Source organism: Sinocyclocheilus anshuiensis, unplaced genomic scaffold (genome assembly GCF_001515605.1).
Source record: "Sinocyclocheilus anshuiensis isolate Anshui unplaced genomic scaffold, SAMN03320099.WGS_v1.1 scaffold1254, whole genome shotgun sequence".
Taxonomy (NCBI): domain Eukaryota; kingdom Metazoa; phylum Chordata; class Actinopteri; order Cypriniformes; family Cyprinidae; genus Sinocyclocheilus; species Sinocyclocheilus anshuiensis.
In genome coordinates, this window is record NW_015557130.1 from 95,061 (window position 1) to 114,262 (window position 19,202).

General features: G+C 39.8%; 2 protein-coding genes across 5 annotated transcripts in view; both read left to right on the plus strand.

Annotated features, from left to right (window-relative positions):
* The window catches only part of LOC107677945 (natural resistance-associated macrophage protein 2-like), a 27,857-nt gene extending 21,988 nt beyond the window's left edge, over positions 1–5,869 (plus strand). For all 4 annotated transcript variants that reach the window (XM_016473021.1, XM_016473020.1, XM_016473022.1 and 1 more), the window contains exons 16-17: positions 4,021–4,174; positions 4,354–5,869. In XM_016473021.1, the coding sequence (XP_016328507.1) occupies positions 4,021–4,174; positions 4,354–4,461 (262 nt within the window). In that variant the 3' untranslated portion in view covers positions 4,462–5,869. The remainder of the gene's footprint in view (positions 1–4,020; positions 4,175–4,353) is intronic.
* A 6,297-nt stretch (positions 5,870–12,166) lies between these two features.
* LOC107677943 (pro-FMRFamide-related neuropeptide FF-like) lies at positions 12,167–14,480 on the plus strand. The gene is made up of 3 exons (XM_016473018.1): positions 12,167–12,325; positions 12,546–12,667; positions 14,316–14,480. Exons 1-3 carry the CDS (start codon positions 12,182–12,184, stop codon positions 14,434–14,436), a joined length of 387 nt encoding a protein of 128 aa, XP_016328504.1. The 5' UTR covers positions 12,167–12,181; the 3' UTR covers positions 14,437–14,480.
* The last annotated feature ends 4,722 nt before the right edge of the window (positions 14,481–19,202 follow it).

The window sequence follows — 19,202 nt, forward strand, 5'->3', positions numbered from 1 at the left end:
CAGCTGCCGTTCGCTCTGATCCCCATCCTGACCTTCACCAGCCTGACCTCACTGATGAACGACTTCGCCAACGGACTGTGAGTATCCGTGTCCGTACTCTATTGAACTCTCAGCAGTTATCACAATGAGAATGATGCTGAAGTCGAGCAGTATGAAAATGCAAAACTTCCTCCAAGACACAAGAAAGTATTGCACTAGTAGTGCTGGAAGTATTGTGAAGTTAATGTAGGATTCTTACTCTGCTACTGTACTCAAGTACATTTTTCAGGTATCTGTCCTTTAGCAAACCTTTACTTCACTACATTCCAAAGCATGCCATTTTAAAATGGCAATTTCCAGGCCTGGAAAAGTTTTGGGGGGAAAAAAAAACAAAGTTTTGGAAAAGTCATGGAAATGTATTTCACAAATCTCTGTATAATAGAATATATGTTTAATCAGGTCCTGAATCTCGGTGTGGGATTGTGCATTGCTTTTACTCATTCCCGCGGATTTTTTATGTACAGTGGGTACGGAAAGTATTCAGACCCCCTTCAATTTTTCACTCTTTGTTATATTGCAGCCACTCTCGGTTGGTTGTGCATCTTTTTCTTTCACACTTTTTCCTTCCACTCAACTTTCTGTTAACATGCTTGGATACAGCACTCTGTGAACAGCCAGCTTCTTTGGCAATGAATGTTTGTGGCTTACCCTGCTTGTGGAGGGTGTCGATGATTGTCTTGTGGACAACTGTCAGATCAGCAGTCTACCCCATGATTGTGTAGCCTAGTGAACCAAACTGAGAGACCATTTTGAAGGCTCAGGAAACCTTTGCAGGTGTTTTGAGTTGATTAGCTGATTGGCATGTCACCATATTCTAATTTGTTGAGATAGTGAATTGGTGGGTTTTTGTTAAATGTGAGCCAAAATCATCACAATTAAAAGAACCAAAGACTTAAACTACTTCAGTCTGTGTGCATTGAATTCATTTAATACACGAGTTTCACAATTTGAGTTGAATTACTGAAATAAATGAACTTTCCACGACATTCTAATTTATTGAGATGCACCTGTATATTAAAAGCTGCGGTCACTTTCATACCAAATGCATAGATCTGACACTTATCAGATTTTCTCACAACAGTGTATGTTCATTTAAAACTTTTTATTTGAACTAATTTAAGACTGCGCTTACCTGGTTACTTGCCATAACGGGCGTTTTGACTTTGAATTTAGCATGTATTTGTCCATTCAAGCACGAAAAGACGCAAAAGTGAACACCGCTCTGTAATGGCACACAGAAAACAGTGCGCGAGTACCAAATTGAGTTCTCATTCGTGTCTTCATTTTACATTTAGTCATTTAGGAGACACTTTTATCCAAAGCGACTTACAAATGAGGACAATAAAAGCAGTCAAAACTAACAAAAGAGCAATGCTATTTAAGTAATGTGACAAGTCTCGGTCAGTCTAACACAGTACACGTAGCAAGGGGTTTTTTTTTGTAATAAAAAAAGAAAACAAGTGGATAGAATAAAAAAAGAACAGAGAACGCTAGTGTTAGAGGATCAATTTTGTAGAAATAAATAAAAAGCAAATAAGTCACAAGAATAGAAAAATAATAGAGAATGCTATAAAATGTCATTTTTTTTAATAAAAAGAAAACAAGTAGTTAGAATAGAAATAGAATAGAAAGTGCTATAGTTAGAGGGTCAAATAAAGATGGAAGAGATATGTTTTTAGCCGATTCTTGATGATGGCTAAGGATTTTGTGCCTCTTTGAGATGAACAATAATACGCCCAGTGGTGGTTTTGTAGGCAAACATTATGCCTTGAATTTAATGTGAGCAGCTACTGGTAGCCAGTGCAATGGTGTGACGTGCGTTCTTTTCGGCTCGTTAAAGACTAATTTTGCTGCCACGTTCTGGATTAATTGTAGAGGTTTGATAGAAGTGGCTGGAAGACCTGCCAAGAGAGCATTGCAATAGTCCAGCCTGGCATCTTCATGAGGGTTGATTGAATGTCCACTTCTAAAGCCGGACTGGTTGCTGTCCGGTAGGGGTGGGAATCAAAGAGTACCTTGCGATATGATACGATACATGGCTCACGATACTGATAATATCACGATACAGCAATTCTGCGATAATCGATATATTGCTAGACAATCCTATAATGATACATCACGATATCTGTCTAACTGAAAACAAAATGCCTCTGAAAAAGTTGAGCGCAGATTCTCTCTCTTCATTCAAGTCCAAACTGCTGAAAATTCTGTCATCTTTTACTCATTCTCAAGTTGTTTTAAACCTGAATGAGTTTCTTTCTTCTGTTGAACATAAAAGATATTTTGAAGAATGTGTGAACCAAACAGCTGCTGGTCCCCACTGTATAGTACTCTAGTACATTTCATAAAAATGTTTCTCATTATTTCGAATTGAAGAAATCGACTCCCTCTTCAACTGAGGTGCAACAGCAGTGTCCCTTTCTTGAACAAGCTTGATTCTTGTCCATCAACCATGTTGAATTAGTTTGCAAAATGCACTGAAAAATGTATGTTCTCAAGTCGATAACTCACTGATCCGAGCGGGTCTCACTGAATTGGTAATGTGTGACTCAAAAAGAGCCAACAACTGCGAGATCCTCAGAGCTTGAGTTTTGTACGTTACTGACAGCATGAAGTTACTAATGCTGAATTTTAGCATTTATTATAAATGAAAATCATATTTAGGTTGTTTGTAAACTAAATCCAAGTCCAAGTAAAGCCAAGTCAAGTGTATTTGTATTGACGCTTTGTACAATACACATTATTTCAAAGCAAAGGTCCGCTGGATGATGCGTTCCTGGCGTTTTGTGCAAACTGCAGGTTTTACGGATCAACACTGTGTTCATAGTTCATAGTCATCCAGTTTGAAATGGAGACTTCATTCACCGTTACGTTGTTCTCACCATATTTATGATTCTTTGCAGCCTGTAGCCACTGCCTGCAACTCTCTGGATGCTTTACTTAAGACCATATGATTTCTGTGATGTGGATCATGTGGACGGAATTGCAGAATCCAGTTATGGAAGTGGAATTTACTGTACAACATTTTGAATGAATAAATCAGACGAAACTATCATCATATACACACAGAAACTCAAAGGTCTTCACAGCAACTCATCAAAATAAACTCCCGCTAAACTGATTTGACTGTACATTCCTATCCAGTGGGAGCAGACTGGGAGTGGCCTTGGATGGCAGCATGCCCAGTGCATTATGGGTGTTGAAGTTTTTCTCTTGTCAGGTAGCACTGATCTCAACAATGTTTTTGCCTTTCTACTGCATAGGCAGCCAAGCTTTATTAAAAGCTCATTTCTGCAGCGGTGAAGTTCCCCTTCAATATCTTCATGCGTTATAGTCGTATTTAACAGATTAGGGATGGACGATAATATACAGTAGTTTACATTTTTCAACAATATAAACAATCAAGCAGTTGAGATTAGCTAGCGAGATTAGATATTAGCTTTACGTGAGTGTACTGTATGCATGCGGATAAAGTAGGATGTATATATCTAACTTGAAATATATCGATGGATGATATTTCTGTTGCATTTTGCATCAAAAAAGGCTGAAATGTTTTACGTGTCACAGTCTGTACAGGGTAGGTTACTTTAGGTAAAATCTAAATTAACAACGTTAAAATAACCCAAATGAATGCCCAATGAAAGTGCCATATTCTGTTTGCATCATAATGCATCAGACAGTGCAGGAGATGAAAACTATGAATGTGCATAAAACAGTGAACCTCAGCACTTTATGGACTTCATCATAATTTTCTCAGAAATCTTGGTGGTATTACTCAGCACGGCTGACTGTGAGCGATCTTCACAAATCACAGCGCTCTGCTTGATTAGGTCCGTGTGTTAAACAGAATGAATCTCACACACGATGACAACACTGGTTTGAGTGATGTGTCCAGTAGGGGGTGCTGGCGTGTAGATCTGGTCAGTCTGTGATGGATTTACGGAGTCTGATCAGCGGTGGATGACGGTGTTGTGTTTGCAGTGTGTGGAAGATCAGCGGGGGTCTGCTCATCCTGGTGGTGTGCGCCATCAACATGTACTTTGTGGTGGTGGATGTGACGGCCCTCAACAGCACCATCCTCTACGTCTTCTCTGCCCTCCTCTCCATCGCCTATCTCAGCTTCATCATCTACCTGGTGAGCCATCTCTCCGTTTCATGTTCAAGCTCTGTCTTAATGTGCTCCTTAAACCTGTATGAATGAGAAATGCTGCCGAATGTCCAGAGGAAGAACAAAAACCCCTTCACTGGTCATGGGTGTGTTTCTCAGGGCTGATCTGTGTGTGTGTGTGTGTGTGTGTGTGTGTGTCTCCTCAGGTGTGGCACTGTCTGATCGCTCTGGGCGTCTCTTGTCTGGATTGCAGAGGTTCGGTTCAGTATCCCCCCTCCGTTCTTGTGGATGAACAGCCAGAGTTTGATTCCTGAGCCAAACATCCGATCACGTCCAAAGAATGAACTACGCTCATTTGTTCTTCCTATGTGAGGAACGTCCTTACTGTAACAAACAGCACAATCCAAATATTTGACTTTTTCTTTGTTTCCTTGCATCAGTTCCTGCTCCATGGCTCCTTGCTTTGCCATGTTTTATAGATCTACTATTGTACGTCTGGCCGAACTGAGTTGAGTTCATGTAAGTGTAGATCTACTGTGCTCCTCGAAAAACCTGTTTACTACCAACAGCTGCACAAATATGGGATGAAATCATTCCTTGCAGAAAGTGCACAGAACGGTCTGTGTACAATCAGTTTAACAGTTCAAATTAGACTCTCTAACTTACTAATGACTATAATAATAACGCATTTGCTGGTAAAGAGCACACAAGATGATTTGAAGTTATTTAAAGGTTTGTTTTTGTTACCACGAATAAACCGATGAAGTGTTTTATGACCCGTAGGAATATTAGCCTACGTTCTGCACCCTAAAACACGTGTTTTAATACCTGAATGAAAGAGAAATGAGTGTTCATATTCTTGAAGGAACTGTACAACCAGCATTGAAATGAAGAAGCACATGAGACGCTCATCAGCTGGTCTGAAAAGGTTATCATACCTCATACAACTGACACGCCAAAAACTGAAAATAAAGTAATCCTACATTTCTGTCAATAAATCACCCATCCACCGTTGACATTTAAGGGATAGTTCACCCAAAAATGAAAATGGTGTCGTTTACACACCTGTACGAGTTTCTTCTGTTGAACACTAAGGTGAATATTTTTGAAGAACATGGATAACCAAATGGTTGACGGTAGCCATTGACTTCCATAGTGTGGAAGAAAGTACAGTGGAAGTCAATGGGGACTATGTAAATGAATTCTTTGAAATCTTTTCTTTTGTGTTCAACCAAAGAAAGAAAGGTTTGGAACAACTTGGGTGATAAATGTTTTCTTCGGCTGAACTATTCCTTTAAACCATTTTTAGTTTTTTCTCCCCATTTCAAAGATTCTGTTATTATCGGCTGTTCGCTTCATTTAGGTGCATCACTACTTTAAACTTCTGTTTGGTCAACAGATTTGCTTCCTTCATTTGACTGTACTAGCAAGAGTTTATGAACAAAATAAAAAGCAATACAGTTCTAAAAAAAAAAAAGAAGCAACAAAAGTGCCTTTAATTTTTCATTTGTCATATTCTAAATTCTGATGTGTCTTCATTAGATGTGACTGTCATTGATGGTTAAAAGTTGCCCTCGATGTCCAATCATTTCATTCAGGTTTTGAGATGACTTTGATTTACTGTTTCTGCATTTGTCTGGTAATGACAGATGTAAGTTATTTTGGTGTATGAGGCAGATACTTGTGTTTCTGTATGTTTTAAACACATTCCATGCTGTCAAACACAAGGAATAATTCAACTGGGCAAAAGAACGGCTGAGATATATTTATGTTTTATGTGTTTGTAGCTGAAGAACCTGACGGGTCTGTGCACACTGTACATGGATAGCTGACAACTTAATAAAAGCCCAAGTGATGTGAAATGTTCTAGTGCTACACTATTGCAGCATTTGTGGACTGAGTGCAAATAAGCGAGTGAGCTGTCTGTGCCTGATTTTGAGCCCGATTTAGGCCTGGGACACACTAGACGATTTTCAGCTCTCAACCGATCTTAAAACCCTGGGAGACCACAGACATGAAGACAGTTTCATCTGATTAAAACCTTTGATAAAGTTTGCTCGAGTTAGTCACGTGTTGAAAATGAAGAGGTGGAAAAAGAGGAAAGAAAACGAGCATGATAAAGGTAAGTGATGATATTTTGAAAATATATTGTTGAGATGCCAGTTGCTGGATCGTGTCTTATCTGTTTAATTCGGCATTTTGTGCCAGTGTAACAACAGTGTCATCTATAGTACAGTAATGAACATGAACGCTGTGATAATTCTAGATACCTTATTACCAGAATTGTGTAGAGTTTTAAAACACACATTACCTTATTTTCCATCGACCAGTTAAGTTAAAACACTGCATGTTTGCTGTGTAAATGTTCGGTCTGGCTTTCACACAGATCTGAACAAAATCAGCAGGCGTGCTGAATAAAAATGCAAGTTCACTCTCTGACAGGAGGTGGTGCTTTAGGAAGAACAGAAATACAGCCGTTACCGTGGTTACCCCTGTGCACAAAGCATAAATATAAAATAGAATTCGCTTTGGTGTTTATCAAACAACACAAAATATTCAAACATTTGTTTACACTTATACATTTTTGCATTGGTCTAAAACAAGCCAGCCCAGAAAAGAGATAATTCTCTATTACTATTGAACATAATAATATAATTTTTATTATTATTCTCTATTTTAATTTTCATAACCCATTGATGTTCTTGCTTCATTAAAGCATTAATTTCGCTCAATTTTGATACATTACTCTGAAAGCCACACAATAGAGGACTTTCTGGACAAAAAAATGGTTTGTGACAAGCCTTAAATCGGGAATAACATGAGAGCGAGGAAATTATGACAACTAAACAGCAGTGCATTTTCTGCATTCTAGCTCTAAAGCAATGCTTTACTGTCGAGTGCATTTCTATGTGACAGAAATGCATTATTAAGTGTGTTGCATTTGCCATGAATTCAGTAACATCTCTCATTATTGATTTCTGTCCTGTTTTATTTATTCATTTATTTACTGCAATTTAAGGCCCTGAAACCCAGCAAAACATTCACAGGGGAGCTCGAGGGCTGGATTTTAACCCCAGTCCAGCCCTGATTAAAACTAATTAATTGAGTCTCTATGCATACACTCACCTGAAATATAAAGTAAGTAAGTCCACTGTCAACTGTAAAATACATACTTATTTTGTTTCCTTTTCTCAAGTTATCCTAGTTGTCTCTGGCTGTCCGTTGAATTTCAGGTCAGATCTGCCTTCATAAGCAGGTGAGTATGCAGACTTTATACACTGATGTGTATATGTGATGAAACTCCAGTCTGTTTCTAATAGTATGGACACATCAGTTTGAGTTAAACAGGCCTCATGAAACAGTCTCAGATTAGCTCCATAATGTAATGTCCTGCCAGTCATGCTCACGTCACGTTTTTGTTGTGGTTCATGATCTTGATATCATAAACTATTGGTTGTTTTGCAGAGATATTCTCAGTTTTATTCATTCTGTTTTCTGCATCTTCTGGTTAATAATTCAGTATTCGAAACAGCCCTTGTGAAAAAGAACTTCAGCATACTTTTAAAAAGAGTACTTGTCACGGAAAGAATATACTTTAGGAGAATGTATTTAACGCAGCTGTATTATTTCTAGATAATTCTGCTGGTACACTAATTTCTAATAAGGCGAATGGCATGTGTTTTTTCTCCAAAAAACGTCTGTTCTGGGAGAAATCCCAGGAAAAGTCCGGATTGTTTTACAGCAGAAACAAATGCACATGTACAGCTACTGTATCTCTGTAATGACGACACTGTTATATACGACAGCTGATTCTGTACAGGGCTCCAGAGTCACAAACAGAGGGTTCTTTAATGCATGATTTCATTTACCTTTAAAGTCAATGCTTTAACTTTACTGTAAAACTTTTAATTAGACATTGTTTAAAGGTGTTAGGAAACAGTCATGAAAGTGTACTCTCGTAAAGTTTTATTTCATTAATATTATGTTGTCTGCAAGTAGAGACACTTTTAAGATCTGAAGTACACTAAGAAGTGCACATTAAGCACACTTCACAAGCGTACACATCAATGATGGGAAAACCTGTGAGCCTCCTTTGTCTCTTTGAGATCAGCTGTAGAGATTAAAAGATCAGTAGCTAAGTGATCACTTTTGGTGAGCTGTTAGAGTAAAGCTTCATCAAGCAGCACTAAATCTCCTGTAAAACACAAGCGCTCTCCCCGGGAGACAGGACTTCAGCGTGATGCTTCAGAGACTTACACCATGCTCCGTCTCACGTTTGTTCATTCAGACACGTCTGGAAGATGCTTTCATCCAAAGCATTTGGTGTAGAAACAATCTTAGAAATGTGAAGTAGAACAACTGAAATAGTGTTTTCTTGTAAAACACTTCAACAAGTTTTATTCAAAACTTGTTGAGCTGCAGTAAATAACATCAGCTTCATTCATGATGTCCTAAAGATATCTAGAAAAAAAATCTGTTTTATTTACATGGTTTTAGTAGTTTTGGTGTGATGCATGAATTCATCATGTAAATGAAGCCTTACTAAGACAGAAACATGATCTGATACACCTCAAACACACATCAGCTCTTCAGTCTGTAATCCGATTAGTAGTCATTGTGGTTAATGGATGTGTTGCATAGGTTCGTCCCCGATGACATGAGCAGCACTTTAATGGCAGATCCGTGTGTGTGTGTGTGTGTCAGGCTTCAGCCTGAGTTAGAAAACACTGTAACAACCTCATTATGAGGGCAAAATAATATTTTTCCATTGATGGCTATTCAAAGGTTGCTGTGTATTCTACCATAGTAAGATTGCTGTAAGCATTTAAAACATTATATAACATTACATTATAAAACAACGCAATTTATTTGCAGAATTTTTGTCAAGAAAATTAATGGGATCAGAACTAGTGTTCTTGCTTCTGCCATTAACTCATGATTAACTCAGATGCAATAGGACTCTGTTTCAGTCCGTTTGAAACCGTGCCACTCTCTGAAGTTCATGATATTATTTTTCATTTAAAGCGTTCATTTTGCCCCGGTGACGCAGTCTTATTGCGCATTCTTAAGGATGGCATTGATATTGTCAGTCAGAGTATTTTATCGATAAGATATAAGATATTTAAAAAAGTTGTCTTGAGACAACTTACTACTTTTTTAACCAATAATAATATCTTAGATAAATTTCAGTCAGGCTTTAGGTGCAGACATAGTACTAAGTCAGCACTCTTACGGGTAGTGAATGATCTTTTGCTCATAAGCGATGCAGGGAATCATGCTGCCCTAATTCTATTGGATCTATTAATTCTATTGGTTTGTCAAAATCCAAGGAACAGTTCATACATGGCTTGCATTCTATTTAGAGCAAAGCTCTTTTGCAGTGAAGGTTGGTAATTGTTATTCACATTCTGCACATCTTTCCAGTGGGGTCCCTCAAGGGTCCATTCTGGGCCCTGTTTTGTTTTCACTATATATGCTCCCATTGGGAATGATTTTTTTAAAATATGGCATTTCTTACCATCTATACACGGATGAAACGCAGACCTATTTGCCTCTAAGACCTAATTGTAATGTTTCCTGTGCAACACTCCGTGGATGTCTGGATGAAGTGAAAGATTGGTTGGCTGACAATCTGGTTCAGTTGAATGAATGCAAAACAGAAATTATGATTTTTGGTCATTCAGTTTTTAATAAGGCTGAAAGTGACATATTAGGCCCTTGGGCTTGCTACCTGCAGGACAGAGTAAAGAACTTGGGAGTCATTTTCGATTCCTTGGTAAAATTTGATAATCAAATAAAATCTGTAGTTTAGTTTTTGTTTTTTGTTTTTTAATCTGAGGGCAATAGCTAAATTAAAATAATTTCTTTCAACTAGTGACTTAGAAAAAGTTATCCATGCTTTCATCTTTTCCCGTTTAGATTATTGTAATGTTATTTATTGTCATTGTCATTGTCACGTTGCACGTCTCCAGCTAGTACAAAATGCAGCTGTTAGAATACTGTTGTAAGCTAAGAAAACTGATCATGTTACCCCACTGTTATCCTCATTAGGCTGGTTACCAGTGCATTACAGGATCCAATAAAAGGTCTTGACATATGTTGTTAAGGCATTGCATGGAAAAGCGCCAGAAAAACTTGGTGGAGCTTATTAAACCATATAATATAAATATAAAGCTGAGATCCTCAAACAAATTATTATCAACAATCCCAAGAGTGCGTCTTACATCTAAGAGTGACCGTGCTTTTGCTGTCGCTGGCCCAAGATTATGGAACAACCTACCTTTCGAAGTTAGATCATCCCTTACGCTAAGTACCTTCAAGTCCCGCTTAAAGTCATATCTGTTCTCTCTGGCATTTTAACCTTTTGTTGGATTATTTATCATTGATGTTGTTGTAATTTTGTTTGAATTATCTTGTTTATTGCTACCTTAATTATTTGTGATGTACAGCACTTTGGAGTTACTGTGTAGCCTGAAAAGTGCTCTATAAATAAATGAATACAAAAATACAATACAATATATTACAGTCACACAGGCTACTCCTGGGGGTCCAGCATCAGTCACTGAGATGAATGGGAATGATAACGGATAAAGATTCCAGAACTTCAGTCACATCACATTTCTTCAGATTACTTTAAAGGTCTAATCCTCTTTTATGCATTCTGATTTATTTACACTGCTAAAGAGTTGGATTCTCATGCTAAGCATGGCCAAAGAGTATTTCCGTGCCAAAGACACTCGTTCAGGATTCGTATACCCCCCCGGGTATGGCCCTGTGTGACGTCATAAAGGGCAGAATTCCTTGTATGGGCACTTACATACACTTACTTACATTTTAGCAGAAAGTGTATGTTATGTTCGCTTTAATGAAGCGATTTTGTCATCAGGCTGTCAAGTTTCCTGATTGATATGAGGAAAGAAGGAGCTGGCCAGTGTGTTGGGAGCATTGCCAACTGTTCTGTATAATACGAAATCGTCCCGTATTTAAGGCATCAAAGAAGTGTTCCGTATGAAGGCCATACAGAACGCAGTTTGTCCCGTATTCATAGACATATGACCACATAGACCATACGAATAACAATCTCTAAATTAATAATTACACATTCTTTTTGGATAAATCATTGTTTTATTTGCTTCGAGGAAGGCTTTAAGACCTTGCAGAATCCTCTGCCGCCTGGTCACTCCCGCTTTCACGCGCACTAATGGCAATCCCTCCCTACCTCTTTCAATATTGTAAGCTAATATTGTTAAATAGAGAAAAAATTACTAATTTTTTACATTTTAACTTATAGTGTATTCTTAAACTTGGACCTCATTATTGAAGCACAAATTCAAGCACCAAAAGCAGCCCACAATAACTCCGTTTTCATTCATTCATTGGCTACATGGTTGCAATAACATTTTAGTTCACAATTTTTAAAGCCCTTATTTAAAAAAAAAAATGCTTTATTGACTGACATTTCATAGACGTTCAGCTGTTATGCTTTCAAATTGTATGCCATATGTATGAATGTATTTTCACAGTATATCCGCCTAAATTACTACACCCCTTGTGCAGTCACAATTCTGTAGTGGTACAATTTACTCAGACGGATGTGTGTAATGTGTTTTTTGTATGACATTAACATTATTTTTAGAATTTTTGTACATAAATAGGTTAAGCAGAACTAATGTGATTTTTCTGAGAACCTCTACACATACTTAACTACAGATATGGGCATGCCATAAACTATGTGGTACAGTACAACTATTTTGAGCATCCCTTATTCTGTCACTTATTTTCCTTTTCTGAAGTTGGCAACCCTAGTTGAGAGTGTATTTGCTGATCTGGTAATGAGATTTAATGAGCGTGTTGATCTCCTGTGGGATCCATCGTACAGACCATCACCAATCCCAGCATCTCATCTGTCTCTGGGGTCAAACACTCTCTCTATATAAGGACAGTCTCCAGATCTGCTTCACACACCATAAACCCAGTACAGGTACTCATGAGCAGAGACTGAGCTGGTCCAGCGGCTGTAGTAGTACTGTAGTGATGTGGTTCATGCTGCTGGGTGTGCTGCTGGTCATGACCGATATGGGCCAGTCCATCCCCAAAGATGACGTGCTGGAGCAGAGCAAACTCCTCCTAGAGTCCCGCGAGGACGCAGACAGCGACAACATGCTGGAGAGTCGAGGGGTGAGATGCGCACATTTCTGTGTTTGATGGTAAAAGTTCAGAAGTGCAAAGCAGCAGGTAGATGCCTATGGCTATGTAAATGGGGTTTGGAAATGTCTCATACATTTAATGAAAGTTCACCACAGCTTCCTTACTCAGCTGTAGCATATCTGACTGGAGACATTCAAGTAAAAGAGCAGCTTGAGTGTTTGTGATGATGACTGTCACTGATGTGTAACAGGCCACTGAGGAGCAGATGGATCATCTGCTGGAGGATCGTCTTCTGGTGGAAATGTTGCGCTCTTTACTTCACGGTTCTCAGAGATACGAACGCAACCCTTCAGTGCTGCACCAGCCGCAGCGGTGCGTAAAGTTCAACCATTTGCTGCATCGCCCTTATGAAAAAGATGCACACTGTACTTATTAAAAAAGTACTTTTTACAGGCATAATGTGTTAAAACAATTTACTAATATACAATGAATTAAATGTAATGTTTCCAAACACTTACCTATATTATTTTTTTTACAATTAAATGAGTTTATATCAAATGCAATTATTTGAAAATAAGAATGCTCTTTTTTTTTCTTTTTTTTTACTTCAATAGGACTTCAGTACATCTTTATATGTAATTTCATAATTTTATTGTCTTTGAAATATGGTAAAAGTGTAATGTTGAATATACTGACAAGCATTTATGCATCATGCTTATACTTTAATGTAATTTCTATTGAGGCTTGTATGTCATGTATTTAAATATATTTGTAATTACACATTTGAAAATTGCCAAAAGTTTCTGAAAATTCCCAACAATTTCCAAAAGTTTCCAAAAAATCCCGGAAAGTTTCCCAAATTTCTGGAAAGTGTCGGAAATTTTCCACCTTTTTGCAACCCTAATGTTAATCAAAGTAAGTGTACTTCTTTAAAGCATGACAGAAAATTATCAGATCGTTTATTTAAAATGTACTTTAAAACTTTTAATTCTTGACATTATTACAAAGCACACTTTTTAAAAGTGTACCCAAATGTTTTAAGAAACATCATGAAACTGCCTCTCTTTAAGTCACTTAAGTGTCATTTCATTTCATTCATTTTATATTATCTGCAAGTACTGTCTTTTTTTTTATTTCTAAGATTTGAAGTATGCAACTAGTGCACATTTAATACAATTACGCACACTTTTTTTTCACAAGGGCATCATTAGTATGACATTATAACCACATATTTAAAGTAACCATCTTAAACAATAATGTCAACAAGGTCAAAATTGGTGTTTTTACAGAAATAGTTGTAATATATGTATTCTTACTACAATACTTCTATTTATTCATTTTGTAGATTATTTTGTCCAAAGCAACTTACAAATGCTAAAACATTAGTGATAAGGAGGTAATAACATGAGAAATGCATCAATGCAGCATTGCTGCTGTTCACTCACCATCTGCAGGAACATACACTTGTAAAAGTGAGTGTAGATCCGGCTGCTGTTCTGCTTGCAAGCACAAGTGAGTGAGTGTGAGTTTTGAATGCACACAGAGGAAGGATCACAAGCAGAGCATTGCTATAGTCCAGCTGAGATTCATGTAGGGATCATGACAGGTAGAGCTGCACGTCATTGATGTAGCAGTGGTGGGAAACATGCAGGAACGGTCTTAGTAATGTTAGAAGAGGAAGGGACCCAAGACTGAACCCTGAGGTACACCAGTGGTTAGTTGATGTGGCATAGACACTGCTCACCTCCAACACACTACCCTGAAAGACCTGCCGGCGGGGTGGCAGAGTCCAGCCGCCATAATGCCCAGTGTCATGTTTAGTAGAAAAGAAGATCTGGTGGTTTACTGTGTCAAAGACAGTGCAAGTGGATCCCCTATTCAGCTGTACTCTAATATTTACACCAGTTTTAACATTTCAATGAGGGTGGAAGATTGGGGGTGGTCTGTAAGATATTATCTGCCATAAAGATGACAAAAATATCCCCAGGATTCACTTTGGCATGATTCTTCTGCTCTCCAGGTTTGGTCGGGGGACTCGGAGTGGCTTGTCCACAGAGGAAAGGATACAGTCTCGGGACTGGGAGTCGGTTCCCGGACAGATCTGGAGCATGGCTGTGCCACAAAGATTTGGCAAAAAATAACACTACCATCATCATAAAAACTGAGTGAGGTCTTTAGAGTCTTGTAATTATTAGATCTGAATCATCTATAAGCATCTCATTCTCCCATTCTTGTCTCACCTACAAAACCAGTACAAGACAATCGGTCGCTCTTCTGTGCATTTCAACAAACCCTGTAATAGTAATTATAACACACCAAAACAATAATATTTAAATGTAGTAATTATTTCATAAGTTTTGAATGAGTGGGAGGAAATAGTCATGTGAGGGCATGTTGTGATTATTCATCCACTGTAAATCATATGTGTTGTATATTGTATTTTCTGTGTATAAATAAATAATCAGCTGCTTGTTCAGAGACATTTCTGGCTGTTCTTGTTCTTGACATCTTGTCAACAGTATTGGCTAAGCCTTTTTTCTTTCTTTCTTTCTTTCTTTCTTTCTTTCTTTCTTTCTACCAAACTAACCAATATTTGCTAGATAAATGTCATGGGTCAAGTTTTTTTTTTTTTTAATTTCTAGGATATTTATATGCAGCATTTATAAGTTATGGTTAGTAATGATAACTACTTTGCCAAGCTAAGCAAACACATATTTACTCGCAATGTTTATGGCCGTTACAGTCCTGCTTCATCTGTCACACTGAATTCATTTGTTCTTTGAGCCAAAGAAAATTATTTTTATTAACCCTCTATTGCATACATTTTGATGGTACATGATAAAAAATTATTCCACATCATTTTTTGGTTTATTTGGGAACATTTTATTGATAAAACTATTTTTTGACCACCCCTCACCCCCCATCCCAAAATATTTTTTCGTTGCCTCAGGGTAACGTGCAGAATCACAGAGAAAATTCTACATTCACATATCATAAGACAATGTTCAGAGAGCAATACAAAATCACAAATCTGTCAAGAAATCATTAAGTAAAAAGGGAAAAACACTTGAAAAACATTAATATATTGCATTTGATACAGATGTAGGTTTATGTCGTAGTGCAGGGCTGGGAAACTTCGGTCCTGGAGGGCCACTGTCCTTCAGAGTTTAGCTCCAACCCTAATTAAATCTTAAAATACATTCATTAGATGGTTCTGATGTGTTTGATTAGGGTTGGAGCTAACTCTGCAGGACAGTGGCCCTCCAGGACCGAAGTTTCCCAAACCTAATGTAGTGTGTTGTGTCATATCATGTACAGCATATAATGAGATTTTACTCCGTGTGAAACTTCAAAAAGAACTTCTTCTCTGCTGTGAAACAGAGGTGCACGTTGCACTTTTTGCACATCACTCTGGGTGTTCCTGCGCACCCAGGAACCCTGCATCTTCCCTTTTTGTCACACATTATTTACCCTGTATGTATTGTCAATGGGAAATCCTGGTTAGGGATGGGAGTCGTGGGCCCCTGCTTCCTTACCCCTTATTGCACAACATTGCCCTGAGGCAACAGAAAGAAAAACTGAATTTCTGAACATGCAAAATAAAAAAAATCATAAAACCTGACAAAAGTCTTCTCCACACATTCATACACACACACATATTTTTTTTATGTACAGTTAATGTCATTTTAAATAAGATTACTAAAGCATATCAACTTGCCTTCTTCTCACACCGTGTGCTCCTGTGACCATGTGTCAGAAAGGAAGTCCTGTTTTCAAATGGTGCTTAATAGTGACTCCCACACCTTATTGGACTGTTCTTTGATACTTTTCTTTTTAATACTTTTAATTTTAATTGGTTGCAATCATTTTAAAAAACATGTACTGAACATGGGGCATAAGAAAAACTTGCAACATAAGGGCAACACTATGCTGTAGAGGGTTAATATTCCAAAGCAGTGATACATGAGAGTGATACATGACATTTTCATTTCCAGTTACTGAACACCAGTGAAACCCGCTGATTGGTTTTAAATTTTGAGTGAACACTAAAATGTCAAAATCAAAAATCTGATTATTCAATCTTTCAAGAACTATACATGTGAATGAGTGAATGATTCTTAAAATGACTTATGATAGACAAGAAATTAGTGTAAATATTAAATACATTAAACCAGAAAAAAAAATTAATTTATACATCCACCACAGAAACAGAGGGTAAGACAGCATCTACCACAGAAACAGAGGGCAAGACCGCATCCACCACAGAAACAGAGGGCGAGGACTCATCTACCACAGAAACAGAGGGTCACCACAGAAACAGAGGGTAAGACAGCCCCCACCACAGAAACAGAGGGCGAGGACTCATCTACCACAGAAACAGAGGGTCACCACAGAAACAGAGGGTAAGACAGCCCCCACCACAGAAACAGAGGGCGAGGACTCATCTACCACAGAAACAGAGGGTCACCACAGAAACAGAGGGTAAGACAGCCCCCACCACAGAAACAGAGGGCGAGGACTCATCTACCACAGAAACAGAGGGTCACCACAGAAACAGAGGGTAAGACAGCCCCCACCACAGAAACAGAGGGCGAGGACTCATCTACCACAGAAACAGAGGGTCACCACAGAAACAGAGGGTAAGACAGCCCCCACCACAGAAACAGAGGGCGAGGACTCATCTACCACAGAAACAGAGGGTCACCACAGAAACAGAGGGTAAGACAGCCCCCACCACAGAAACAGAGGGCGAGGACTCATCTACCACAGAAACAGAGGGTCACCACAGAAACAGAGGGTAAGACAGCCCCCACCACAGAAACAGAGGGCGAGGACTCATCTACCACAGAAACAGAGGGTCACCACAGAAACAGAGGGTAAGACAGCCCCCACCACAGAAACAGAGGGCGAGGACTCATCTACCACAGAAACAGAGGGTCACCACAGAAACAGAGGGTAAGACAGCCCCCACCACAGAAACAGAGGGCGAGGACTCATCTACCACAGAAACAGAGGGTCACCACAGAAACAGAGGGTAAGACAGCCCCCACCACAGAAACAGAGGGCGAGGACTCATCTACCACAGAAACAGAGGGTCACCACAGAAACAGAGGGTAAGACAGCCCCCACCACAGAAACAGAGGGCGAGGACTCATCTACCACAGAAACAGAGGGTCACCACAGAAACAGAGGGTAAGACAGCCCCCACCACAGAAACAGAGGGCGAGGACTCATCTACCACAGAAACAGAGGGTCACCACAGAAACAGAGGGTAAGACAGCCCCCACCACAGAAACAGAGGGCGAGGACTCATCTACCACAGAAACAGAGGGTCACCACAGAAACAGAGGGTAAGACAGCCCCCACCACAGAAACAGAGGGCGAGGACTCATCTACCACAGAAACAGAGGGTCACCACAGAAACAGAGGGTAAGACAGCCCCCACCACAGAAACAGAGGGCGAGGACTCATCTACCACAGAAACAGAGGGTCACCACAGAAACAGAGGGTAAGACAGCCCCCACCACAGAAACAGAGGGCGAGGACTCATCTACCACAGAAACAGAGGGTCACCACAGAAACAGAGGGTAAGACAGCCCCCACCACAGAAACAGAGGGCGAGGACTCATCTACCACAGAAACAGAGGGTCACCACAGAAACAGAGGGTAAGACAGCCCCCACCACAGAAACAGAGGGCGAGGACTCATCTACCACAGAAACAGAGGGTCACCACAGAAACAGAGGGTAAGACAGCCCCCACCACAGAAACAGAGGGCGAGGACTCATCTACCACAGAAACAGAGGGTCACCACAGAAACAGAGGGTAAGACAGCCCCCACCACAGAAACAGAGGGCGAGGACTCATCTACCACAGAAACAGAGGGTCACCACAGAAACAGAGGGTAAGACAGCCCCCACCACAGAAACAGAGGGCGAGGACTCATCTACCACAGAAACAGAGGGTCACCACAGAAACAGAGGGTAAGACAGCCCCCACCACAGAAACAGAGGGCGAGGACTCATCTACCACAGAAACAGAGGGTCACCACAGAAACAGAGGGTAAGACAGCCCCCACCACAGAAACAGAGGGCGAGGACTCATCTACCACAGAAACAGAGGGTCACCACAGAAACAGAGGGTAAGACAGCCCCCACCACAGAAACAGAGGGCGAGGACTCATCTACCACAGAAACAGAGGGTCACCACAGAAACAGAGGGTAAGACAGCCCCCACCACAGAAACAGAGGGCGAGGACTCATCTACCACAGAAACAGAGGGTCACCACAGAAACAGAGGGTAAGACAGCCCCCACCACAGAAACAGAGGGCGAGGACTCATCTACCACAGAAACAGAGGGTAAGACAGCATCTACCACAGAAACAGACGGCAAGACAGCATCCACCACAGAAACAGAGGGTGAGACAGCATCTACAACAGAAACAGAGGGTAAGACAGCATCCACCACAGAAACAGAGGGCAAGACAGCATCTACGACAGAAACAGAGGGTCACCACAGAAACAGAGGGTAAGACAGCATCCACCACAGAAACAGAGAGTAAGACAGCATCCACCACAGAAACAGAGGGTCACGACAGAAACAGAGGGTAAGACAGCAATGTACCACAGAAACAGAGGGTCACCACAGAAACAGAGGGTAAGACAGCATCCACCACAGAAACAGAGAGTAGGAAAGCATCTACCACAGAAACAGAGGGTCACCACAGAAACAGAGGGTAAGACAGCATCCACCACAGAAACAGAGAGTAGGAAAGCATCTACCACAGAAACAGAGGGTCACCACAGAAACAGAGGGTAAGACAGCATCCACCACAGAAACAGAGAGTAGGAAAGCATCTACCACAGAAACAGAGGGTCACCACAGAAACAGAGGGTAAGACAGCATC

Coding starts and splice junctions, on each gene's coding strand:
- LOC107677943 (XM_016473018.1), top strand. CDS start 12,182: ATGTGGTTCATGCTGCTGGGTGTGCTGCTGGTCATGACCGATATGGGC. Junction 12,326..12,545: donor ACATGCTGGAGAGTCGAGGG/GTGAGATGCGCA, acceptor GATGTGTAACAG/GCCACTGAGGAGCAGATGGA. Junction 12,668..14,315: donor GTGCTGCACCAGCCGCAGCG/GTGCGTAAAGTT, acceptor TCTGCTCTCCAG/GTTTGGTCGGGGGACTCGGA.